Below are 27,506 nucleotides of genomic sequence, written 5' to 3' on the forward strand. Positions count from 1 at the left end.
TGGTTTGCATAGCTAATGATATTCTTCCTATAAAGGTCCCCAAAATCATTCTAGTACCTAGAGTATTCCCCTTTCGTGGCTTGGGGGGGTCGGGGGGGGGGGTCGAGAAGTGTAGCTAACACCCTGGTTTTTATTAAACCTTCCTGGATTAATGAGGCTGGACAACCTCTCAGAGCTACACTGAGGTCACACTGGGCTGGGTTAGGCGTTTCTCCCTTTCAGAGTGTTTACTACATTGTATTACAATGGATTGTTAACATGGCCATCTCCCTTCTAGATATTAGTTCATTTGCTCATTCTTTTGTTTGTTCACTCGTGAATTAAACAAGTATGTGCCAGATCCTATTCTAGGTACTGGAGACAGAGCAATGAAGAAAGCAGGTCTAGTCCCTGCTCTCATGGAGTGTGCAGTTTAACGCAGGAGAGAGACAAATCCCCATAATAATTATTCCACTATGGTCGAAAAAGATACTTTGCATGATTTCCATCTTTCTAGATTTACTGAGATTTGTTTTGTGGCCCAACATATGGTCTATTCTGGAGAATGTTCCGTGTGTTCTTGAGAAGAATGTGTATTCCGCTGCTGTTTGGTGGAGTGTTCTGTAAGTGTTCATTAGATCCAAATGGTTTATAGTGTTACCTGAGTCTTCTGTTTCCTTATTGAGCATCCCTCTAGATGTCCTTTCCATCACTAAAAATGGAGTATTGAAGTCTCCAACTATTGTTGTAGAACTATTTTTTCCCTTCGTTTCTGTCAATTTTTATACCACATGTTTTGCAGCTCTATTGTTAGGCGCATATATGCTTATAATTGTTACACAGAAATTTAATTCCCATTGTTGTAGGTGCCACTAAAGAATGCTGACTGTAAGGAGAGTGAACGTTGGAGGGCCTGCTTCTTTGAGGAAGCAATGTTCGGGCAGGGATTTGAGGGATGCTGAGCGTTGGCCATGTTGGGGAGGGAAGGCTGAGCCTGGGAAAGGTGCTTCCAGCAGGGGGATTAACATTTAAGGGCACAGAGTCTAGATCGAGGCTGCCTGGGTCTGAATCCTGGCTCGAATCTGTCATCTGTAGATGATATCCATGTCAGAGGATTGTTGCAGGGACTGAGTGGGTTAGAACAATGCCTACCACTGAGAAAATGCTGTGCCAGTGTGGGTTCCAGAAATAAAATAATGATCCTGAGTAGGGAAGACCAAGTGAATTAGAGGAGTCAAGTCGGCCAGGGTGGCTGGTGTGCAGGGAGGGGGTAGGGGAGGGCTGGGGATGAAGCCAGAGGTTAGCAAGGGCCTTCTTTGTAAGCTACACAGAGGATTTGGGTCTCCATCTTAAGAGAGGGAAACAGCGCCTCCCTCTGGTTTTAGTGAAGATGAGAAAGCTGGTGGGAGGAGGCTGCAAATCTCTAGGGGGAGAGATGATGGATGTGACTGGACCAGGCAAAAGGAGCCTGAGGGCAGGGACTGTGGTTTATTCATCCCTCCATCAAGGACCTGGCATGACACCATCCTGCAGGAGGTGCCTGACGAATTCTTACTTTAATAACAAGTCCCTTCCGGTCATAACTGACTCATCTCTGGGATTCCCCTGTCCATTTTTCACTTCTCTTCCCAGCTTGTCCCCACCCTGGCCCTCTACAGGCTGCCGTTCTACTGCCTTCTTCATGCTGTACTCTCCTGACCCATGGGAGGCAAACTCACCTCTGATTTTCATCCTTCACATCTTAACCAGGCCGACCTCCTCACCCTACCAACCTAACTGCCACCTCCAGCGCCACTGCAGCCAGTCAAGCACTGAGGGGCCTCTTGATGCCCTCTGCGTTTTTCATAATCTCACTCGAATTGCGACCACGACCCTGCAAGGCTGGTATCATGACCTTCATTTTATGAGAAGACACTCAAGCCTATGGGTTGCCCAAGGTCACACCTAGGTGAGTCCTGTAGCTGAGACTTCAACATGGGCCAGACTGGCTCTGACAAACTGCTCTTTCAGATATCCTGCCCTCTCTCTCTCCAGAAGCAGGCTTTTCCCAGATGACACCTTCTCTCAGGGAGGCCGAACCTTCTTCCGCTCAGCACAGCTGAATGAGAAAGAACAGGGGTTCTGCCTGCCCTTCCCCCAAGACTCACTCCACTCTCTTTACCAGCCCAATGGGATTATCTGACCAAAAACCACAGCAACCTGATGAGAAATACCAGTCTGAAGACCAACTCAACTCCTTAGGGGCCATCAGCAGAGGCACCCGACAGAATTCAAGCCAATGAAAAATCAGACCAATATGCTGAGTTACTATTGCTTCTGACAACCCAGGGGTTGTAAACTCAGATTCCGACAGGTGCCCCGCAGACAGTGAAATGAGTGCCGTGGGCCAGTGTGGGCCAGCAGGGAGGAGTGATGCCTGCGGCAGCTGCACAGCAGTCGCCCTGTGTGGAGGCGGCAGCCGCTGCTCGGCTCTGCTTGTGGCCTCGCAGGGATTTGAGTCTTCTTTTAAAGAAAATAGAGAAATTTAAATGTTTATGTGATATCTTCCAACTCTTAAATATCAGCCAAAAAAATAAATTGTTTTTCAGCACCCAAGGGGAAACATAAAACCCATGGGAAGGCCGGACTCAGGCTGCAGGCAAACAACACCTGACCTCTGAAATAACCGAAGCAGCCTGTGCAGACTGAAGCACTGATTTTGGTTCCCCGCTGTGGTCCTTCTGGGACCCAAGCCAAACAACAGAGTCCTGTTTCTTAAGGGGCTCCTCATGAGCAGATGCCGTTCACTTACATTTCAAAATCCGACAAACTCTGGTCTTCGGATGTTTGACTCAGATCTCCAGGCACCTGCCATCAGGAGACGGGAAAGAGGAGAGAAAAAAATGCGTCACGGTTACCATGGTTTGCACAATCATGAAAGAATCCCACCTCTCAATGAGCCCTGAACAGTTCCTGTCCAGAATGAGGTGAGAAAGCAGTTACTGGAAAATATGAAGAGATTTTTCTGGGAGGATGGTTAGCAACAGGAATAAAAATGTGCCACCATGAGAGATCGCAATTATCTTTACGAAAAGGACTATCAGACCTATTGAGATCATTGCAGGCACATAAAAGCATGTCATCTGGGAGATATTAAGGCCTAGTTTAGACCTGAGATGCAAGGTATCAAAGGTGCAGTAGAAAAAATATCCGGTGTCACCATGATGGACATGAAACACACAGACATACTCAGCATGTAAACACAGAAGGCCATCGCCTGCCCCCCAATGGCTCCATCCTGCCCCCTCATGACCTCTGAGCTATTTAAGGCAGAATATGGCCCATGAGAACATGACTGGGTGAAAGAAACTAAACTGCCTGATGTGATGGCAGTTCTTATGCAGAAGAGACAGCAAAATGGCCAGCAGTGATTGACGCTTAGTAAGCGGCAACGATGTTATCACACCCAGGGAGTAAGTTTCTTTTCATGAGCTGATCGAATCTGAACTGGCTACAATTAAGATTGTGAATCAAAACTACAAATTGGGAGTTGCAAAATAGTCACAGGGACGTAAAGTACAGCGTAGGGAATGTAATCAATAATGTTGCATCAACTATGTCTAGTGCAGGGTGGGTACCAGACTCATCAGGGGGATCACTTCGTAAACTAAATAAATGTCTAACCACCATGCTGTACACCTGAAATTAATATAAAATTATATTAAATGTCAACTGTAACTGAAAAACAAATTTAAACAAATTTAAAAACCAACAACACAGGGGGAAAAAAAAAAAAGGAATGTGGATCAAAACTAAAAGGAACCAGTGAAGCAGAGAAAGGTGCCAGGTAATGAAGGAAAGAGAACATTATTTCACATTTTGCACCTGTCAGAGGTTCCATGTTATCACAGTCTTCCTCAGTCTGGGTAAAACCCCAGGGGTGATTACCCCCCCCCCCACCCACTTTACAGATGAAGAAACTGAGGCTCGGGGAGGCTGTAGAAGCTGCCCATGGTCACACACGGGGGAAGTGGATACAAATCCAGGTCTGTCCAAGGAGAAAAGGCTTTTCTGCTACAAATCCTCCCTAACAGAGGACAAGCCAGCTAAAAGGTGAAGGGAGAAGGTGAGACTTGCACAAGTGCTGCCCTTGCAGAGGGTTAGAAGACACTAGAAGGTAGCCCTTACAGAAGCAGTGGGTCCCCTTTGGGGGCAGGAGAATCCAGTGATTATGGAGCTGTGCTCTGGGGCCACACGGCTCGGGATCAAGTCCCAGCTCCACCTGTCCCTGACTGTACGGCCATGGGCAAATCACTTGACTTCTCTGTGCCACACTGACCTAATCTGTAAAATGGGCATAGCAGTAGTAAAGTTCACAGGGTTAGCCTGCGGGCAAAAGGAGTGCACACCTGTACAGTATGCAAAACAATGCCTGGCAGGTAGAAAGTTCCTTACCTGACTTGTGTACTTTCCCAAAGTGACAATTAGAGAAACAAGAGCAGCAGGTTCTCTTCTCCTGGGCACCACACGTCACTCTGTCCTGACAACACAGGGGTGTCCCTCACCACATATCTGGCAGCCCAGAGGGAGAATGGCCCAATTAAATGGGGCTCCAGGCAGCAGACTGCTAAGAAGCTGCGATTGAGACGCCTTCCGACCCAACAAGGAGAAACCTGCCTGGTCGCTTAAATAACACTTCGTTTCCAAAGATCAGGAACTCTCGGGCTAGGGGTCGGGGCGGCCTTGCTTTTCATGGGGGGGGGGGGGGGGAACAGGAAGCTGTGACGCTGCCTGTACCAAGAGCCCTGCAAACAGCCACATCCTTTGACCCAAAAATCTCATTTCGCAAGAATTTATCTAGAAGAGAAAAACCAAAGACACCAACATTTATATTGCTTAGACAAGTGAAAAAAAAAAAGAAAGAAAGAAATACAAACAACCTAAAGGTCCAACTATAGAGGAATGATTCGAGAATTATGGCATGTCGATATGAGATGGCCGAGTTAAAAATGGGGACCCCCCCCCCACACACACACACACACACTCACGAGGGTGCAAGCATAAAAATAATTCTGGAAAAGTAGATAAGAAAATAGTAGCAGTGGCTATCATCGGTCACAGATTAAGAATGGGATTGGCGAGAAAAGAAGGCGTATTTATCATTTACTATCTTTCTGTAGGATAAAAAAAAGTATCTTTTGAATGAACTGCTTTAAAAGTTTTTAACATGTTTTGAAGAACCAGATAGCATTCCATGTGCTGTTTTGAAATGATCCCTGAGAAAGATCATCAAAAGAAAACAAAGCATGGGCCTAATGCACTATCTTGGGTGCAAAAATGGAGAATTAAGAATACCAAGTTGTGCTGGTTTGTTTTCGCATCAAGAAGCTATCGTAGTGAAATTTAAGGCACCAAAAAAAGGGCAGCCTGTGCATGGGGTGGAGGGGGGCAGGCGGCTGGTGCGCTCACAGTGACGCTGTATATTGAACCCCCTCTTACATCACGTGAGTTTTTGAAATAATGTACTACTGCCCCCCAAAATTTAAATAGAAATGTATAATCCCATCGAAAGAGCACTTCTGAGAAATTTCTAGCGGCACAGAAGAAAGCTCCTGGTCTGTTTAATAAAAAGCCACCATGGACAGCGAATGCCCAGTGTGAGCCCTAAATAAAACTTACAAGCCCACACGTCAATGGGGTGAGAATGAAATCGATCCAAACGACGACGGTGGGAGCTACCTGAGAGAAGCCAGATGCATCTGGATTATGTTTGAACTTCCTGTGATTTCTACACTGCAAATGCGGTAATCGAGTCAGCACAGATACACACTGTGTATTAATTTAAGAGCGTAGCACTATGTAAAGTAAATCATACATTTTTCCAACCACTGCCCCAATGCATTTCTCCAGAACGCAGAAAGATCTGCCTTCAGGGTCCTTTATGCATCAGGCTTGGAAACGGGCGAAGGAAGGTTCTGAAGGCTCCCCACCTTCCAGACACCACTCTCCCCTTGGGGCTTCTGCGTGGATCCCTGTGGAAAAGGCTCCAGTGCCTTCTCTGACGGGGCTGTGGGCGGCTCTCGGCCTCTGCCCTCTGCTGAGCTTCCCCCGCGGCACCTGAATCTCTCCTGACATCGGGTAAGCAGACCCGAGGAGGGACACACCATGGGGACACCACCTGCACCATCACGCCCATCACTGCTCTACCTTGCGACGTGGCCTCATTTCAGACCAGAAGTGAACAGAGCTCGTACCCAGGGACACTGATTCACACGAAGGAAGCTTCTGACTGTGTCTCCCCCACAATACAGAAGGGAAGGGTGACCAGAAGGACCAAAGCAGAAGACAAGGTGGGGTTTTCCAGGACAGGTGTCACTTTACAATGGTGAAAACAAAGAAAGAGCTTCTTCCAAAATGATGGCTTCTTAGAAGAAGGCATTTTCTTAACAGTTTTTCCTTAAGATGCTGACATTTCGGGAACCCTTTGGACAGTGGATGTAAGCAGCTGGGAGTAGCTAAATCCTTCTGACTCCGGAGCTTTGCTTCTAATTACATGTTATTACTGGGATCGGGAAGCCAGGAGACATTTAAGTGTCTCGGTGAGTTCCGGGGAGGCTGGCTGGGAAAAGGATCTGTGAACATTCTGACCTCTGTGGAATACATCTGCAAAATCAGGCTGGGCTCCATAGCAACTGCATGACGATAACTAAGTCAAACTTATTAAACGTCTGCAAGTTTTGTCTTTTCATGCTGACTATGCAGATGTCACCTGGGGTTTACAGTAACCATTCAGAAAGCTGGTTTTACTTCATATTGTGGCGGTAAAAGAAGCGTGGAGCAGGGAGTATTTCGTAAGAAAAATCAACTTTCTTCTGCTACTGGCTGCAAGCAACCCGGGTTACCTCCGGAAGCCCCAGGGAATGTGGACAACACAGCCCTGGGCGGCAGCCGTGTGTCTGATTCACCCTCCCCACGGGCATAAGGTAGCCAGCAGCGGAATGGTCGGCTTCATTCGCTTCCCTGACCCCGCAGAGAAGGCAGCTCACTGGCTGGCCCGGGGTCTGGGAAGTCATGTGGCAGAACGCAGGTGCCAGGAAAGGCAGAGCCTGTTACTGGAGAAGCAGAGCAGCCGGGGTTGCTGGAGCCTCCTGGGCTGCACACATGAAGACTAACGGGGCCGACGAGACCCGGAGACCCACGGAGAATCAGCATCGGAGCTGCATGAGCAAAGGGGCGTGCACAGGCTCTCCTGACTCACGATTTCCTGCGTTGCTTGCAGGCTGGGGAGCCGGGACAGGCCAGCACACGGCTGCCCTCGCCCCCATGCCAGTGTGGAACGTGGACACTGGCTCATCCTGATACTCTGGGAATTCCTCATACCTGGGAAGGGGCTTCAGATACTAGAGGTTCTGCCACAAAGAGTGATACACGTGCTGGATAAATGCTTATTTAAAGAAGGACGGGGGCGGGGGGGGGAGGAAGAGAGGAAGGAAGGAAAGAAAGGCAGGAACACAGAATCAGCCAACTTGCCAAAGCTGTGGGGAAAACACACGAGGCCTCTGGCCACTGGCAGAATCGGGACCCAGGCGGAGGTGGCAAAGGACAGGGCACCCTCCCGTCCTTGGAGCTGCCCTCACTTCCAGTCCGCAGGGGTACGCGAGCACAGCGACTCCACCGCCACCGAACGCTTCTTGCTTTACAAAGCACTTTCACGCAACTCTTCCCATAGCCTCCTCCTCACAACCCATGGGGGGAGGTGTCCCCCCCATTTCACAGGCGAGGACCAGGCGGCTCAGTGTGAATGATCAGAGGACGTGGACGTGCCAGAGCCCAACCTGAACCTCCCAGCCCCTGGTTCCTGAGCAGCCTGTCCCCCAGCCTCATGACCCCAGGTGCTCAACTTTCTCCAGATGGAGAAGTGCACGCCCCCCCCAGCCCCCGTGTAAGGTCCCAGTGGGCAGCCAGTGCCAGCTGCCACGTGAATGAGCACGACACCTCAATCTTAGACGTGCAGCCCCAGCCGACACCGTCTGATGGAGCGGAACCACCCAGTTGAGCCCAGTGAACCCAAAGAATCACAAAGGTGAAGAAAATGGATGTGTTTGTTAAGCCACTAAGTTTTGGGGTGCTTTGACATACAGCAATAGATGTACCCGCAGTCGTTCAGCGAGTAAGTGACAAAGGTGGGGTTCAGAGGCAGGTGGTCCAGCTCCAGTCTGTACTTTCCACCACGGACACCACCTCCCCCCTCCCCATTCCTGGCATTTTTGCAACTGCACACGGGGAAGCCTAGGAGATGAAGGAACCAGAGCCACAGTGAGGACCTCAGTGGTGCGGAGGCTGGAAGGACTCCGCGCTCAGGAACAGACGTGCACAGGTACACAACTGGGTCTAAAGCCGAAACCCCTCATTAACACCTGCTTTCTTTGTCGCCACAGTGATTTGGGCTGCTCGGCACAGCCCTGGCCGAGGCCCAGGTGCCTGGCTGCCTTGCCCGGAAGCCCCCGGTCCTGTCCCATCACTGGATGCATGAATCACCCTCCAGACTCTGAGCCATAAGGTCTCAGGGACAAAGGGAAACTCAGGTATTGAATTCTAATCCTAGCTTCCCCTGATCGTTAGAGAAGTCACTTGGCTTCAGCAAACCTCGGTTTCTTCCTCACCTGCCCCATGACAACCAGTTAGCAAGAATCAACATAGATGGTGGGGGCGGGAACAACATGTGTTGAACACCTACTATGTGCCAAAGTATTCACCCCTTTAATCCTCAGATGCTGTGAAGCACGATTATCGAACGTTCCCCTTCCCTCGTCCCCCAACTTCTCTGCATGGCTGGCTCCTTTCTCATCCTCCAAGACACAACAACTACAGAGATCCTCCATTACTACCCTGTACTGTTCACAGGACTCCATTGTGCTTTCTCTGCCAGCTCAGGACACATCTACTCGTGCACCGTGACACACGGCAGCCTGGCCCAGCACCGGGCACACGGTGGCTGAATAAATGAAGGAATGCTAATGGGAGCTAAGCTGTGTTTCCACACTGAAATGTCAACCCGCTGTAAAACTGCTTTGTAGCAAATGAGCAATCCTCATGCTTGATAAGGACAAGTTCGTTTGGAGATAAGAGGAACCGAGAGAAGAGAATCATTTTCTCCCTCCTCTAAACACAGGGCTCTCAGGTTCACTGCTCAAAAGAAAAAGCAACAGGCAGACATCACAGGGCAGCAAATCTCTGCCCCAATCATGAAATGACACCCCTAATTTATGTTTCCCAGAATCACTTTCTCACTCATCCCTCTTTTCAAATAGCCTTCCCTTAAACAATTAGCTCTCACTTTGCCTGCCCAAAACGACAATTACTAGCGCCCACCCCACTAACTCAGCTTTTTCTTCCTACCTCCTGCTTTCCCATCTCATTTTTAAATAAGGAGTGAAACGTGAAAAGGCACGGCTATCACGGCTGTGTCTGCCAGCGTGGTTGGCCCAGCCAGGGGAGAGACAGACCCGGGCCTGCTGCTTTGCGAGAACGCGAGGCCTGGCCTTTCCTGGGCTCCAGGAGGCAGCTGGCCAGGGTCTGGACCACTTGCACGCTTCTGTGTTTATCTGTTACTTTGTTCTTTCGTTTTACAAATACACAGTTAGAGGTATCAGAGCCACATGTGGTTTAAAAATCAGCTCAGGTCTAAGACTCTCTGCTGGGAATAAGGAACTGGCAAATAAGAGTTTTAAATGGTTTTGCATTCTATCCTCCGAGGAGCCCGGAGCTTGCACAAATGCAGACAATCACACTTCTGTGTATTCGTTTTGGACGTGTCTGTTTTTCTCAAAAGACTATGAGAGTCTTGAGGACAATTTCTCAACCCAAGACAGTATCAGGCACATACCAATTGCTCCATGAATGTTCCCATTGAATGGACAGATATGCAGATGCACAAATGGATGGATGGGTGAATGGATGGTTGGAGGAGGGAAGGGGATGAGGGGGTGAGAAAATTATCCAGTTTACTAAGATGGACATCTAGTTTCTTTCTAAGTAATTGAAGATACATGGACAACATATGTACAAAGAAATGTATACAAGAACATTTATTGCAACAGGTAATGAAATGTTACATAAAATATTGCTACAGTCAGAGCCAGACTGCATAGCAACTAAAAGAACAGTACAGATGTCTGCTAATAGGGAATGAGCTCAGATATAATGTCAAATGACAAGAGCAAGACACAGAACAGTGCGGCAGGTACGCTACTATCTTCCTTATGAAGTTGGGAGGCAGACGTGCCTCCGTGCTTGGATCTGCATTAACCATTTCTAGAAAGAAACCCAAGCAACTGCCAATAGCGATAATGCCTTTGAGGGAAAGGCAGTGAGAAGCAAAGGGTCAGAGGCAAGAGGAAGACTTTTTACTGCAATTCTTTACACCTTATACATGTTTATCACTTACATGAGTTGTCACCCTTCTGAAAAATAAGTGTAATGACCTTGAAACTTCAAATTAAAAGAAAAAAGTACTGTGTCCATGGTGGGACAAAAACATGCCAGTGATTGCTTCTGAGAGAGTGGCGTGGGGACTGAGCGGGAAGGGGCATCAGGAACCTTTGAGGACGGTGGCAGTGGTCTAGACCTCGACAGAAACATAGGTGACCTGGGTATATGCCCTTGTCAAAGCCCAGTGAGCATACAATTAAGACTTGTATGCTTCATTGTATATAAATGTTACCTCGAGAGAAGAAGAAAACTGTGAACAAAAAAGTATTAAATGCCAGTATGCACACTGAAGTATTTTGGAAGCAATAGGAACTAACTTTTGCAATTTACTTTGAAATGCATCAAAAACAAAAAGATGAATTGATGGGTATATAAAGAGAAGGCGGGAGGGAAAATAAAAGCAAGCAGAGTCAAATGTTACCGGTGGCATGTGGACGGGTATACAGGCATCCGCTGTGGAAAGCTTTCATTAAGCTATGCTAAAATTTTCAAGTAAAATGTTGGGAAAAAATAAGTTTTGATCAACCATGTAGAAGAAAAACTGAATTATCTTTATATTGTCTGCATACAAAATGACATTATAATATCACTGTCTTAGAAAGAGGCTACCAGAGCATATAGCTTAAAAATGTCGGAGAAAAGGTCGCGTAGGATTGGGTCAGATGATTAATTAATAAAACCATTATTTTTTTCTGGATTCTGGGATATTGGTAGTATTTACCAGGTCTTTAAAAATGATCACGTGTTGTGATTTCTTTCCCCATTCTAAATAAACATTTTAATTAAAAAAAAAAAAAGACAAAAGGAACTCGACTGGGATTTCGCTGGCTGGGACTGAGCTCTGACGTGGCTGTGTGGCCTCGAGCAAGTCACCACACTTCTCTGGGCCTCCCATTCCTCCTGGGAAACGCAGCAACAGAATGAGTCCTGTAGGGCTGTCAGCTTCAACACGATCCCGTAAGAACCACCCCTGCCCAGCGCCTGGCAGAGAACAGCTGCTCGGTACGTGGCAGTTACTCTCATCACTCACGGACAGAGTTCAAGGGTGTCAGACAGAACACACGGGCGGTTGGGGGCTAGGTAGCCCCTGCCTGTGAGTGAAGGGCCAACTGCTCCATTCCCCAAAGGCACACACTCCCCAGCTATTCCGCTGTCTATACAAATTCACACCAAGTTCCTCTCATGGGCCAGACACTCTGGGTACCAGGGAGGCAGCAGTGAGCGGGAGACATGAAGCCCTGGGGCTCACGAAGCATACAGTCCGGCAGGAGAGACAGTCTTGCAGCAACCAAGCGACACAAGTAATTGTACAGTTGCAGGGTGAAAAGTCCTCGGAGCACCAGGCTAACAGGCGTCTGGGAAGCGGATGAGGGAAAGCGGCTTGGAGGGAGGGTGGCTGGAGCTGAGGCTGAAGCACAAGGGAAAACAGCATGTCTCTGGTCTTTGCTCCAAACCAGGGAAGCCACTGTGGGGAATTAAGCAAGCGTGACACTGGGCAAGCTCATGTTTCAGTGAGTCACTGCGGCTGCAGAACAGAGGTCGGGAGGCAGGCAAGAGGGCAGAGCCAGGAGACAGCTGCGCACACACGCAGAGACGCGCACGCACGTCAGCTGTGCACACGGGACAACACGCCAGCCTCTCAGCCTTTAGAAAACACTGAACAAACTGCCTCATTCACTCTCACTTCACCCTGAACTCCTATTCAACAACCAAGGAAACTGAGGCACAGAGCAAGCAGAAGATGCCAAAGGAATGCAGAGTTGTGCAAACTCTAGAAGCCAAACCCTGTCTCACTAGTTCTGTGGTACAACTGGAGCGTGAGTGTAGGATTTCCCTAAGAACACTGCAAACACCACTAACACTGTCCCTTAGAAGTCAGCCGGGGCCACAGAGCAGCAGGTCTAATGCGCTCCTCCCTGCAAACAGCAGCGGATTTGGTTTACATGGGTTCCCCTGCGGGAGACCTCACGCTGCGAGGACAACAGAAGGTACCTGCCATGTCTGTCACTCCCAGTGCGGTCTACCTGCAAACAGAACACCCCTCCTGAGCTTGCAAGGGCGGGCATGTCACTGGGGAAAAGCTTCCAGGGCAGAGACCGCGGCTCATTCTTTACTGCATTTCCAGTCCCAAACCCCTTACCCCTCCACATTCCCACTCGGCAAACTCCGCTCCAGTCCCTTGAGTGTGACCGTCCTCAGGAACCTCCTTCAGGAAGTACCCATCGGGATTCACTTCCTGCCACGGAGTGGCCGCGTCCATTCCAGGTTCCTGCCTTACACAATTCCCCAGACGCATAGCTCTCAAGTTCGCATCTTTCAAACCCTACAAGGTTCAGGTGTCCCTGCTGAGTAAAGCGTTTAGAAGCTGACTTCCCTCCTGCAAAGAGAGCTGAATGCTTCCAGAGCGCTTTGTATGTGTGTCTATTACAGCACCTACTATGTGTATGGAGGCTGTCAGCTCACCTCCGACTTCCCTAGGAGGGCGCCAGGCCGTGCCTTAACTCAGCTCAGAATGCCCAGACCTCTCCTGGTGCCTGGCAATAGGGCAATAATCCATGATGACATGTATCTTTCCATCTGAATGGAAACATCTGAAAGGATAAGCACCCAACGCCTCAGGACAGTTATCTGTAGGGAGGGGAATGGAATCGCAGGTGATACTCAAAGGAAGTTTCCCTTCCTGGCTGAATGTTTGCATTGAGAATGTATTCGTGTATTACTTGTGCCTTCCAAAAAGGTTATTTTTAATAATAGCAGCTGCAGTGGGTTAAATGGTGGCCCCCAAAATGGCATGTCTAAACCTTAAGCCCTGGAACCTGTAAATGGGACCTTATTTGGAAAAATAACCTTTGGATCCTGTACTTTGACCTTATTTGGAAACACAGTCTTTGTAGATGTGCTTAAGTTACGGACCTGGAGACAAGATCACCCTGGATTATCCAGGCGGGCCCTACTCCAATGACAAGTGTCCTTAGAAGAGACACACACGTGAAGACAGACACAGACTGGAACGATGTGGCCACAAGCCAAGGACACCAGGAGCTGGAAGAGGCAGGAAGGAGCTTCCCCTGCAGCCAGAGGACCGTGGCCCTGCCGGGACCGACACCTTGACGCTGGACTTCCAGCCTGCAGCACTGAGTGTGAGTGTGTCTGTGCTCCATTTCCCGGCCTCTTGCTCGGCGCCAGGCCGTGTCATGCATTTATATACCTCATCAGCCTCAGGGGTCGATACTCTCATCATCTTCATTACACAAACGGGGACACTGAGACCCAGAGAGTGGGCTCAACTTGCTCAAGGGCACAGGGTCGTGAGTACGGAACAGGCAGCGAGAGCCCAGCGTCCATCCTGGGCCACAGCCCCCTCCCCAAAGAGCCTGGCTCTGGTGTTCAACAGGTGGAGGCTTTGCACGCAGACTCTGCAGGCCCAGCCACGGCACCTGACTTCTGTGAGCCTCACTCTTCTCAGTTATAATGCAGGGAAACACCACTTCCCTGGTAGGCTTATCACGGATCAAGTGAAAGAGTGAAAACACAGAGCCTGGTGTGTCGTAGCCCAGAGCTGGACACGGACGAGACGCTCATCTTCTGAAGGAACGAGCACGCAGGCTCAGGGTGTTACTCGCTGTAGAGACGGTCATTTCAGAAGGCTGGGGGCAGGGGACCGTGCGGGGACATGTTCTTTCGTGAGGAACACGGTGACTAGCAGTACAAATCATGTTCCCAACGCGATCCACTACGCTGTCAGCTCTTGGAAATGCCAGGGGGTGGGTGGCTGGGTAAATAAATTTCACGGAACAGTTCAGGCAGCTGATCAGCCCTGGGAGTTCCATTGTGTGAGCCTGAAAGATTATAGCTTTGATAGCATAAAATGAGAACGAACTCTTGGAGTTGAACTCTCTGTCCTCAGACACTAAAAAGGTATATTCCAGGACCTGCCTCCTGGACAACTTGCTCCGTGATGTTCTACACTGCAGACTAGCAGTAGCAGTACCTTCCAGAAACACTCTCACGTAGGAGGTGACAGCTCTGCCCCCTCAGCACCCACACACACACCAGTGCCTCCCACAACCACCTAAACGCGGCCCCGTCACAGCTGGGCGGCCCCCATTTACGGGCATTGATGACTTAGGAAGTCAGTCACCCACACCCTCAATTAGAATGGTGACAGGATTAGGAAATACCCATCAGCAGTTCCAAAACAGTCACGGGATGCAAAGTACAGAGGAGAGAATATAGTCAGTAATGTGGCAACAACTATGTGCAGTGCCAGGTGGGTGCCAGGCTAATGGGGGGGTCACTGCTTAAAAATGCAAATGTCAAGCCCCTGTGCTGTACACCTGAAACTAACATAAAATAATATCGAATGTCAACGGCAACTGAAAAGAATTAATTACTTAATGAATTAAGGTCGAGCACCTAAAAAAGAACAAACAGAATGCTAAACCGTTCCCCAGAGATCCAACCCCAGCAGCTGTCCTGCCAGGGAGAAATGGAACCCGTAAATGTGACCTTATTTGGAAAAACAATCTTTGCATATGTACTGAGGTTATGGATCTGGAGAGGAGATCATCCTGGATTATCCAGCTGGGCCCTAACTCCAGTGCCCAATGTCCTTATAAGACACATACAGGGGACAGACACACAGGGAGGAGGCACGTGAAGACAAAGACAGAAACTGGAATGATGTGGCCACAAACCACCTCTCTCTGTGACTGACGGATAATTTTCTACTCAAAGTGGAAACCACCTGAATTGAGACATCAGGAAAATCAGGGTGGGAGACATATGATAGCTCCTTGCACGTGACAGCAAAAAAAAAAAAAAATGAAAACAACAATGTTGATCATCTTGTGACAAATAAATTCATGGTCCCTGGTGGCATGTTGCCTTGACATAGAATGTTTAGTTGCAGTCGATTTCAGCACGGGTTTTCTGGGCACCCACAGTGAGAACGCTACGGTAAGTGGGAACCAATATTCAGTCATTCATTCCACAAATATTTCATCCTCTCTACCAGGCACTGGGATCACAGCCAAGTATAAAACACACAAAGGAGGGCACAGCAAATGAACAACTCTATGCCAAGCAGTAGTGAGTGCTATGAAGAAAAACAAAGCCGGGGAGGGGGTACGATTTTATTCAGGTATTTGACCCCCTGCTTTGGATGACTTAGAGGCATTACCTCATTTCATCCAAACCTCACACAGTTCTCTGGTCAGCATCACCGCTCCCGTTTAAAGGTGAGCACGTGACGACTGGGGGAAAGGGAGAGACTTAGCAGCTCCATCATTTATGACTCATGAGGATTGGGGGTGTCATGTGTCTTACCTGTGCCTCAATTTCCTCATCTCTAAGATGGAGATGGGAATGCCTACATCATGCGTTTGCTGCTACATGTAAAACACTTGAGAAAGGACGTAGTACGTAACAGGCAGCCAGTAACTGTCATCTGTTGTAGGCAGGAGTGCAAATGCCACTCCCGCTTTCAAGGACTTTATTATCCGATGGAAAAGCCAAAAGATACACCCATGAGACTAGTGGCTGATAATATCCTTGAACAAACCATGTTGACTCATACCACCACACCCCTGCCTAACAGGCCCATCTTCCCGACCAACTTCTAGTCATCCTTGAAAACCCAAGTCAATCACCTCCTCTTTGAAGCCTTCCGGGACCTACCCCAGCAGTTAATTAAGCCATCATTGTGCCATTACACCCAATACTAATGTAACTCTAATTCTATTTCTTCTTTGTTCCATTCATTCATTCAAGAAATGTGTTTCAAGGGCCCACCCTCTGCCAGACCCTCGTATACTCGCTCCATTGCAATGAACACGCCTGCCCTCCCCGGGACAACAAACTGCTAGGGGACAGAGAAAATTAACTGGGTGCAGTTCAACTAATTAATTAGTAACTGAAGGACAATATAACAAAAGGAGACAAAATGGCTGATCCAGAGGGAAAGAGAGATTAGAGGAATTCCGAGGAAGTTGAAAATAGAAACAACTCAGTAGTGACAGGGCCACTAAGAGTTTTCTGAAAGAACAAGCTGGACCTTGAAGGACGGGGACGATTTGGAAGGCTGGGCAGGAGGGCGAAGCCAACACGTGGAGAAGTCAAGTCTCAACCAGGTGAGCAACATAAATGACCCCATCTGCATTAACGACGGGTGAGTGGATGTCCACGTCGCTAAGTGTATGAAGAACAACTAGAAAGACACATATCAAACTCTCCCTTGGAGGGACCTCTGGGAGAGGGGACACTGGTATTTCGTACTCTCTCCAGTTGCCTATTATTTCTTTCAAAAGTATGTTCTTCAATTATTTATGCAACTCGGGAAAAACGTCAGGCACGTCTTCAGGAGGACAAAAGGTAGAGAAAAAAAGGCACTGTGAGTAGAAGGAAGAGCAAGAGCAAATGGGAAGGGACAGGACTCCATGGCCAAAGGGCCAATAGCAGGAGGGGAGGAAGAAGGTACGAGTCAGGTCTGGGTTTGTCCCAGAACAAAGCGGAAACATCTGCATTGTGTCAAGGCACTGGGGTAACAGGAGGCAGTGAGCCTGGCTGCACCAGGGGCAGGAAGAGGGGCCCCGCAGGCACACACACACTCCTGCTGGCAGAGGGTGACACTCGTGGACAGCAAAAGGAAAAGAAAGCCACTTTTCCAGAAGAGAAATAAAAATCTAAGGTTCCCCAACGTCCCTCCGACTTTCTCAAAAGCCTTGGACAAGTCAGATCTCAGCTGCCTGGCTAGCCACAGCGGTCTCGTCTCAAACCACAGCCACCCACTTGGGTGTGGACAAGGCCCCTAGTCTCTGAGTACCTGGGGAACACCATTCGAACCCCGGTCAACAAAACCATTGCCCTCAAAACCAGCTCCACAGAGCTGCGAACCCCAGGGGCGAGAAGGCTTAGGAAACCCATGGGCAATTCCTAGATGGCGCCCGTCCCTCAAGAAGAGGCCATTTCCGAATGAACAGATGAAGGGAGCCAATGGCTTGGCTTTTCGCAACTTCAGCAGGTCTCTTTACCAAGATGCAGTTGTTCCAATTCAATCGCGTAACGGGCTGGTCTCCTGGAAGAGACAGCAATGTCATCTAGACCCAGTGGGCTCTGGATTGCACAATCCAACTGGGCAGAGACTCAACTTCCATGAAACACACAGCAAAAATAGCATGAATTTTTACTGGCAGATGATATAAATCCACTTCAAGGAGACGGGGAAAGCTTCTAGAACAAACTATAAGATCCCTTCGATGGCCAGATGCCACTCAGCTCAAGAGGGAAGACGCTTACTTCCCGACTCAGCCCTAAGTTAATGATGGGCCAGGAGAGAAGCAAGTAGAGACGAGCCTTTAATTTTTTTATGATTATAAAACATAGGAAGAAATATTTTTAAAAATGTAGAAAGTCGCATGCACTTGGTGGGGTATGTAAGATTAATCAGAAGGAAACACTATTATCATGGAGAACGGAACTTATTATGCAATAAGTACATATCATATCGTTAGATGGGTTTTACAAGTATAATCATGGGGTATTATGTATCCTTAGAAATACTGTGCATGTCAATTTATCACAAATAGAATAAATTAAATTAGGATTTAGAAGGATCTGTCGTGGTCGATAAGACGTACAGGGCAGAGCTGAGGCAGAACAAAGGGGCGGGAGAGACTCCACTGTGAGGACGACAGAAAGGGAACGAGTCAAGGACAGCGCTGCAGTCTGACCGCGTGGAGAGAGGTCCAATCCCAGACCAGCCCACACAAAGTCCCGCGTGTCTGCTCCGGCACAGGAACCGGCATGCCAATAAAACACACCGTGGCCAGGAGCCACACTCCCTAGGGTCTTGAGGCCACCGCTTCCTGGGGCAGGCGGCCTTAAGGATGCTTCCCGGGAGAGGTGGGGATGGAGCCTGGGAGCAGCTTCCACACAAAGGAGAGAGATCAGAGCAAACTTATCAAATACAGAAGAGCAGGCTTTGTGTACCAATAATGAGTGTGTGACATGAGCTCAGGGTTTTGATTTATCCACATCTGAGTACCTGGGTCAGATGAAAACAAAAGCAGCGTGAGCTCATTTTAGGAATGACCTGGTGGTAAATTAAAGGGGCGCCCGGGGCCTGGGCACCCCAGAGCGTCCTGGCTGCCACTGCCGTCATGTCTCCCGCTGGTGGGGCTGGGAGCAGCAACCTCAAAGGGAACGGTCCCCAAATCATGCTGGAGAAGAGCGAGTCACAACAGTGGGGCTCAACGGGGGTCTCACAATCCCAGCTTGCACGTCTTCAGAATCAGTGGCAGGAAAGGTCTCGGGGCCATCTTTTCTGGACCTCAGTCTCCAAGCCAAGTCACAATGCAGTGAAACCAGAGAGATGCAAGTCACAGCACACACATTCTGCCTGGTCTCTGACCTTGTCAAGGGCAGAGTCTGCATTGCCCACACCCGCCACATCCCCTCAGGGTACCTCACACTCCGTATGAGCCACCTCACGAAACACAAGTGACAAGCACCAGGCAGCCTACGCAGGGGGAGGAAATTCCTCCCTCGGCCACAGCTGAACCTCAGGGAGCCCAAAGCGGATAAACCTTAGTTTGCGGACACTTCCTATTTGCATCAATGTGGGACCAGCTTTGGGGCAGCTGGTCACAACCTCTGACCTTAATGGGGAGCCAGGCTCCGCCCACACACACCCTACACTGCAGCCCTGGCAGCTTGCCAGTGGAACCCAACTCCCATGGTGATGGGCGAGCCAGGCCTAAACCGGAGTGGGGTTTACCACGGGCACATGCAGGAGGAAAGACCTGGGACCCGGGGAGCCCTCCGGGGTCCAGGAAGCGTCTGCCTTCATGTCAAGGGACATGTGACTATTTGGTCTATTTGCCCATAGACGGAAAATCACGGCTGGGCCCAAAGAGGGGCTTTTATTCACTGGCAGTGAGAAGTTTGAAGTGGGTTGTGCAATTATCTTTCCAGATGATTTTGTGGCAAAAACTAATATTTCTGAGCTAAGCCTGTACGTGAGACATATTTTTAGTAGCTTCTCTTAAATGGCACTTTAAAAAATAATCTTAGTCAAGACTGTAGACAATTAAAACACGCTGTCCGAGTGCCGCATAAAAAAGCCTCTTATAATCTGGAATGTGATGTTTAGAGCTGCTGTGGGACCACAGGCAATTTGGTACTTGATCATTAGATAGTCAGCAAGTGCCACCCAGCTGGAAAATATATTTCTTATTAAGCTTCTGTGCTTAAATAGCATCAGACCTCCAATGCAATCACTCCCTCTGAAGGTTTTAAAAATATCTACGAAGTCCCAGGAAGCATTTTATTTCAAAGTGAACCTTATTACAAAAGTTGGGATGAGTTTTTTCCACTTCTCTCACCCCTGAATTTTAAATGACTTGTCTCTGCTTCCCACCAGCTCAGACATTTCAACAACAGAGGAAAGGTGTCCCGTGGAAACACCAAGCATCCTACAGCAAGGATTAACAGCAAGTGTCCGGTAGCCAGTCGGGTCCAGGCAGCCTACGCAGGGGGAGGAAATTCCCTTCTGGCTCGTCAAGGGCTGTGGTTAACAGAAAGGTACCACAGACACTACAGGTGCAGGGTCAGATTTATACAACGGCTGCCCCGTAAGCGACCGTGTGTGCCAGCCCCCGAGAAAAGGGAAATGAACACACAGCCCAGTCTCAGGGAAGCTCTCTGTCCACAGGTGGAAAAAAGAGAATTCAACACAAAGTGATGAAACAGAGTGACAAATGCTAGAGCATAAAGCGCCATGGAAACAGATGAGGGACCAGCCGAGTGTTGAGGGGGGCAGTGGGCAAGGGCGGGGGGCTTCATGGAAGTGCATTCTACTGGGAGTCATTTCCCAGGGACCCCATGCAAAACACAAAAGTCTTGGACAATGACAAGGAAACAAAAAGGACTTTGAGTTTTTGAAGACAATGGCGATAAAGAGTGACTGTCATGCCAGGGAGGGACGTGAATGCTTACGGAACTAGAGACAATGGGAAGGGAAGAGACAGAGAGAGGCAACCACAGAGAAAGAAACTCAGACATGGGGGAGAGACAGACAGACAGACAGACAGACAGACAGAGGTGTTGTCATGTTTGCAGATGGGAAGTGAGAGACAGAGAGACCGAGATAAGTACAGAGGCAGACCAAGAAAGGACAAAGAGTGAGAAACAAAGAGAAGCAGCGAGAGAGAGAGAGAGAGAGAGAGAGAGAGAGAGGCAGAGAGAGGAACAAGAGAAGCACACAGAGACAAAAGAAGAAACTAAGAGACAGATTAGAAAAACAGAGAGAGAAGCAAAGAGCAAGAGATAGGACGGACGATCCAGGAGAGAAACAGAGGGGCAATGGGCGGGGCACAAGTGCCCGGGACCCGCTGCTGTGACTGAGACGCCGGCCAGCTGGGGTGTGGGCGGCAGGCCAGTCAGACTCGGGACTGAACAGCAGCCTGTCACTCACCCCGGGAGGGCTGTGGGCAGGCTCACTGCACCCCACGGCCACACATGTCACCTCCCCTCCTCCAAGTCCTGCAGATCCCATGCTGGGGCAGGTGACAAACCAGGTTCCACACGCTTCTTGCCAGTCCATGTGTGGAAAACTAGCACAAAACGTAACTTGGCCCTAACTCTCCCAAATACAGTTCTCGGAAAACTTCGTAGAAACAGACCCCACAGGACCACATGTGCAGCTAAGTGGAGGGGATCCACTTAAAGGGAACTTGGACAGAGAAACAGAGGTGCAGGAAAAGGGGACCCCAACTTCAATTACATCAAGTGAGACCACGTTTGCTTCCCCCATGGGAACAAACTGCACTGAAAGACTTGCTTCCCTTGTGCTGTCGCTTTAATTGACCTCTACGTCTCGCATCTTACAAGGTTCTAGTTCCCTGTCTCCACGTATTATTCAAAATAGGAGCTGTTCTCCCAGAGAACTCTCAGGGCTGTAATCAAATCCTGTTCAAAGGTAAAACAAAACAAAACAGAACAAAAAACACCTCCGCCATTCATTCACATCTTATACCAGAGGATACGAGAAAAATGAGGAGAGAGTTCTAAAAATACTTACATTCAAAAAGAGAAAAGGAAAAAAATTCAGCCCTTATCGCATAGTCCTTCTTAAAATAAGTGATTTAGCTTAAAAGTCTGTTATGAAAAGATACTGATGAGAAGAAACTGCATCGCTGTGCCTATATTTTAAAATATACATTATTTGGTTCACGCAGTCATTTTCTGCTCTATGAAAATGAAATTCTCACTGAACAAACATTTAGTGAGCACCTACTATGTGCAGGGCACAGTGCCAGGCACTGGGGAGTCAGAGATGAAATCGGGGCGGGCCTCACCGCACGTCCACCACTGAGCTGTTTTACTACTGGCAGCCTCTCCACGAGCTGCCCCATTCGGCTGATGCCATGTTATCCCCACTGGACAGAAGAGGCAACTGGGGTTTCCCAATACAGCAGGCCTGGTTCTGCCCTTCAGGCTCGCAAACACTCTGCGGGCCTGGGAGGGAGTCTAACCCAGGGTCGGCAGAGAGCCAGGCCACGGGGAAGGGAAGGGAAGAAAGGCTGCCTCTCCCAAGAAGAGGAAGAGGAAGCTCCAGGTCTGCAGGTGAACTTGTATTTTCCTCCTTCCTTTCGCCAGAGCTGTCTGACTCTGGGGAGAGGACAGAGTGGGCCTGAGGCACTAATGCCGAGGTCAAGGTGTCCCACTGCCCAAAGGCCAGCTGTTCCCAACAGCCTTCAGGCCGTAAGGTCAGCCTACTCTCCTCCCTCTGGCCATCACAACCTGCACTCAGGAAAGGACCCCGTGACAATCAGCGCTACCTCTGTGTGAAGGGATGTCGCTGCCCTCAGGGGCATTCAGACTTGAAGCAAAAGGGAATGCAGCATGGAGGACAGGAGGTGGGCTGGCATATCATAGGGGCCCAGGGAAAATCTGGACTCTGCCACCTACTACTTGTGATGTTCATTCATTCGTTCATTCATTCGTTCGTTCATTCATTCATTCATTCTGTCATTCACTCGATGAGCCAAACCACACGTATGGAGCTCCTACCATGTAAATCACTGGGATTCAAGGAAGCAGAAAGAGACAGGGAACCTGACCTCATGAAGCGGGGGATACAGACACTGATCAGTGATCGAGAAACGTACATTACATTAAGAGAAGAAAGGAGAGATGCATAGAAACATCCTACTTAGCATGGAAAATCTGGCCTTGGCGGAGCCTCAGGCAGGTTTCCTGAGGAAGCGATGGTTAATACTGAGGGGTGCATTACCTGGGCCCAGAGTCCAGGCAGAGGGAATAGCAGGAGCCCTGTAGAGGGAGGAATGCAAGGGGCCTGGAGGAGAAGAAAGACGATGGGCTGGGGCCTGGCACCCATAACAAGAGTGCCAGCGGGGTCAAGACCCTTCTGCTGCTCCGTTGCCATATTTATGGAAGAGGATAATCATCCCACGTGATTCGCAGGCTTGTTTTCCACGTTAAATGAGAGGATGAAGGTGAAGACCCAATGTGCGCCTGACGCATTGTTGGAACGTGATAAACCGTGAGATCCTGACAGATGCCGGCCCCCAGGAAGGGTTTGCCTGCAACAGGCGGAGGAGGATGGAAGAAGGTGGTGGTGGGCCTTCCTAACTGCAAGGCAAGGTCTCCGGGGCGTCAGCCTGCCGAGCTGGGCCCCACGAGCTGCCAGACAAACTTCCCAGCTAAATGCAGAACTTCACCAGAATGTTAGGCCAACATTGTCGTAAAACCAAAAATGGGAAACAACTCAATACCCATCAACAGGGGCCTCGTTAAATAAGTTTGGGTATTGCCAGCTCACGGGACTAGGCTACGGTTCTTAAAAAGAATCACGCTGATTTGCATGTAAGTAAAATAAGACGATCTCTGAAGTATTTGTTAAGTATATGATGAATACTGCAGGTTACTGATATTAAAACATCTAGGCATCTAGAAAGACCAATCCAAGACTGGCCATTGTTATGGCCTCTGGGTAGGAAAACGGGGGGATGCGAGAGGAGGGAGATTTCTTTTTCCCTGCATGCCCTTGTCCACTGACAGCAGGATATAAATAGGCCTCCTGACAGAAGTACACACCGGCTCCTATGAAGCCACTGTGTCACCAAAACATCAAACCTGAAACCCATCGAGCCTCTAGAGGTCATGACCAATTCAAAGGGATGCAAAGGACAGAAGACCACGGTGAGCGCGACCACAGGGCTGCAATCAACACAATCCTACAACCCAAAGGGCCACGTCCCTTCAACAGGAACACCAAAAAGCAGGGGCATGAAAAAGAATATGGAGGGGAAATGTGCCGATTCCGAGAGGCTTAAGAGACCCGTCACCCAATTGCGACATAGGTACTTTATTAGGATCCGGATTAGACAAAATAAATTGAAAACATTTTGGAGAGAACTGCAGAAAATTGAACACTGATTGGGCATTTGATAATACTAAGGAATGACCATTAATTTTTTAGGCATGATAATGGTACTGCAAGCATCTGTTTGATAAATATTGAAATATTTATGAATAAAATAACATCATGGCTCGGACATGCACCCAAATAATTGGTACTGGGAAGGGACTGAATTGACTATCAACGAAGCCAGGATGGCCCAGAGTCGATTAAAGCCAAGTGATGGGGTTTCATTATTCCCTCTACTTTTCCATATGGTTGAGATTTTCCACTTTTACTAAAAGTGAGTGTTTAAACCACGGGGGATATTTACAATACATGTAAATGACCTGGCTACGAGAACTACTAAAAATCAGTAAGAAAAACGAAAATTCCAGAAGAATGGCCACTGGCTATGAGAAGCAAGTCACAGAGGTGGAAACCAAAACGGGCAACAGGCAAATGACAAGACGGTCCCCTTCACCTGTGATGAGGGGTGTGCACGGGAAAACCACCTCACACCTAAAAGTGGTAGTGAGGATGTAAAAATGTCAGGAACTCTTGTCCGCAGACAGCAGGATCCTAAATAGGGATTTTCGTTTTACAATACGGCAAAACGCAGGCGAGGGGAGAGCACCACGCCCCACGACGCAGCCATTCCACACGCCGGTGTTCACCGTGAGGGAGCTTGGGCGCAATGGACGCAGGAAGTGACAGTAATGGCTACTGACATCAGACCAAGAGAGACCAGCAGACACCGTGCACTTCCTGACAGAAAACATCGCCCCACTAAGAGCTATGTTTTCAGCGAAATTAAACGTGAATCCATGCCCCGAGTCCCAATGCCAACCAATGTAAGGACATTGCTGGGACAGAGGAGCACATCAAACAGCGCTGCAGAGATGCACTGGCACATTTCAAGGGGGTGCAGCGACCCCATAAACAAACTAAGAAAAAGAGAGATGAAGGAGGGCTCGGTAAGAAACACAGGGAGTCAGTTATTAAATTCCTAGAGACAGAAAGTGGAATGGTGGTTTCTAGGGTTGGGGGAGGCGAAGGGGGAGTTCGTGTTTAATGGAGACCGAGTTCAGTTGGGGAAGATGGAAACGTCCTGCCGACGGACAGTGGTGATGGTTACACAGCACTGGGAATGGACTTAGTGCCACTGAACTGTACATTTAAGAACAGCTAAAACGGTAAATTTTCCTACAATTTAAAACAGAGAAAAGACACATAAGAGACATAACCAATATAACACATGGACCTCATGTGGATGTTGATTCAAACAAAAGCTATAGATAATTACGAGACAAAAAGAAATTTGAACACTGCTATTTGATGGTGTATAAAGGAATGATTGGTGATGGAGGGGTGACAATGATATCAGATTCATGTTTCCTTGCTTTTTAAATGTATAGTGAGATGTCTATAGATGAAATAACACCCAGCACTTGATTCAAAACAACACAGAAGGAGGAAGTGGGTGTGGGTAACTTCAAACAAGATTGACCAGGACTGATAATAAGTCAACTTGACAATGGACATATGAGCTGCATTATACTAATCTGTCTGCATCTGGTATTTAACACCTGACACAATAAAAACGGTTTTCAATGAAGACGCAGCTACGGTAAATGCGTTCAAAAGGACGAGACGCCCTCGGCACTGTGAGCTCTCATAGCGAATACTGGCAACAATGAGCACATGACTGGATGGAAAATATTGTGGTGTTTCATTCAACAGAGGACGTGAGTGAACTAGATCAGGGGCTCTCAACCAGGGGTGGTTGTGCCCCCCCGGGGGCATGCGGCCTTGTCTGGAGACATCTTTGGCTGCCACGACCGGCTGGGGTGCTACTGGCATCTAGTGGGTAGAGACCAGCGATGCTGCTGAACACCCTACAATGCACAGGACGGCTCCCCGACAAGTAATTACACAGCCCCAAATATCAAGAGTGTCACAGTTTAAAATCTCTGTATTAAGTCTATGAGGGATAGTCCCCAAAGCATAATAGTGAATCCAAAACAAACAAAAACAAGGGGCCAAGAGATATGTACAAGCAATACCATAGAGGTAAAAGCTACGCAAAACCAAGACTGATTGCTCGTGGGAATGTATTTATGGAGTCAAGTATGAAAATATAGAAGGGAAGGCTATATGCCAGTTTCAGAATATTGATAACGGGGGGTGGGGGCAGGGACATAAAATGTGTGCAAAGGGGGCTTTGATAGAATTTGTAGAATTTATTTTATACGTCCTACCCCTCGCAACATAAAGAAAAGCGAACGTGGTTAAGGAAACTTGTGCGTACAACCTAGATGGTGGGTACGTGAACGCTCACTGTTTCAGTCTCTACTTTCCTGTACCCTTGACGTTGCTAGCAATGAACACACTCAGCAGTGGGGCTGTGGGCCGCGGAGGCGGGTGGGCAGACAGAGAGCGGGCAGGACGGCAAGGCCGAGACCTTCCTAGGTGGGAGACTCACCGGTCCCCGGAGATCGATGAGCTCCCGCCTCATCTGCGACACGAGGGCTTCCTTGGCCACCAGGGCCCGGTGCAGGCGCTCATTGAACTCCATCAGCTCGCCGTGCATCTCCGCCACCTGGAACACACAAGCACCCAACAGTCAGCTCAGGGCAGACCCTCCCCGCCGACTTGCCCCACCTTCTCTGAGCCAGCGCCTGGCACTTGTCAGCAAGGCCCTGGGAGGTTGTCGGGGCTGGAGGCGTAAGTAACACCGCTCACATACGAGCTACACAAACCCACCTGTACGTTAACTACGTGTTTGCCAGGGTTGACAATAGCCTGACAGACTCCACAGTCCACTTCACGGTCAGGACAGGCGTGCATTAGGTCACGTGTGCACCTCAAGTCTTTACCCTTAATGAACGGGCACCTTGCTAACAAAGGGTTTCTCTCTCATCTGAGTTATGCCTGTTGAGAATTTCCCTGTGGACGGCACGACTAGAACACTGATCGTTTCTGTTCGTCAGAGCCTTGGCTCTGAAAACCAAGACTATACACTCAGAGGCCACGCTTCAGTCACTGCTTACCCTACGCCGGGAAAATACTTCGGTGCTCCTTGTGTCTTCATGACACTCGCTCGGCGAGGCAGGGATGTTTATTTCTGGCTTATGGGGACAGAGACAACGTCATAGTTTAAGGTGCTGGCTCAAGGTCATATAGCTGGCAAAGGACAGACTCTGGAGCCCTGGCTCTCGATCACCGAGCCACCTGCTACAATCCTATGACTCCACTGTGCTCAGATGCAACCCGCTCGGGCCGGCCATGAGCCTTCGAAGTTTTCCACATTCGTGCAACACTCGTGGCTGATCCCAAGTAAATAAAAATGGAGGGGGCCATAAGGTAGTTCGATGTGCAGAATAAACAACAGATCTTTCCAGCTGTAATTTGCAAAAAACAACGGTCACGGCACTTAGGATGTTCTATGTAACGCATAAATAACATCAGACCATTTGCAATGAGCACTTTACACGAAATATAAAATGTCTTCTCAGAATTAAGAAGAGCTATTGAGAGAAGCTTTGTTTAAAAAAAAAAAAGGATCGTTAACTTGAGTTTTGATGCCTCAAGAAGAATAAAGAGGAGCCCTCCCTTTTTTGGATAGGTTGTT

The 27,506-nt window shown here is 48.8% G+C and overlaps 1 protein-coding gene across 4 annotated transcripts in view; it reads right to left on the reverse strand.

Moving 5' to 3' along the window:
* SNX29 (sorting nexin 29) overlaps positions 1-27,506 on the reverse strand; it is a 426,403-nt gene that overhangs the window by 166,777 nt on the left and 232,120 nt on the right. For all 4 annotated transcript variants that reach the window (XM_074322948.2, XM_019715145.3, XM_088801234.1 and 1 more), the window contains 2 exons: positions 26,358-26,474; positions 2,771-2,826 (listed from right to left, as the gene is read on the reverse strand). In XM_074322948.2, coding sequence (XP_074179049.2) covers positions 2,771-2,826; positions 26,358-26,474 — 173 coding nt within the window. The remainder of the gene's footprint in view (positions 1-2,770; positions 2,827-26,357; positions 26,475-27,506) is intronic.

This window comes from Rhinolophus sinicus, chromosome 10 (genome assembly GCF_057876585.1).
Source record: "Rhinolophus sinicus isolate RSI-liver-muscle chromosome 10, RSI-T2T, whole genome shotgun sequence".
Classification (NCBI taxonomy): domain Eukaryota; kingdom Metazoa; phylum Chordata; class Mammalia; order Chiroptera; family Rhinolophidae; genus Rhinolophus; species Rhinolophus sinicus.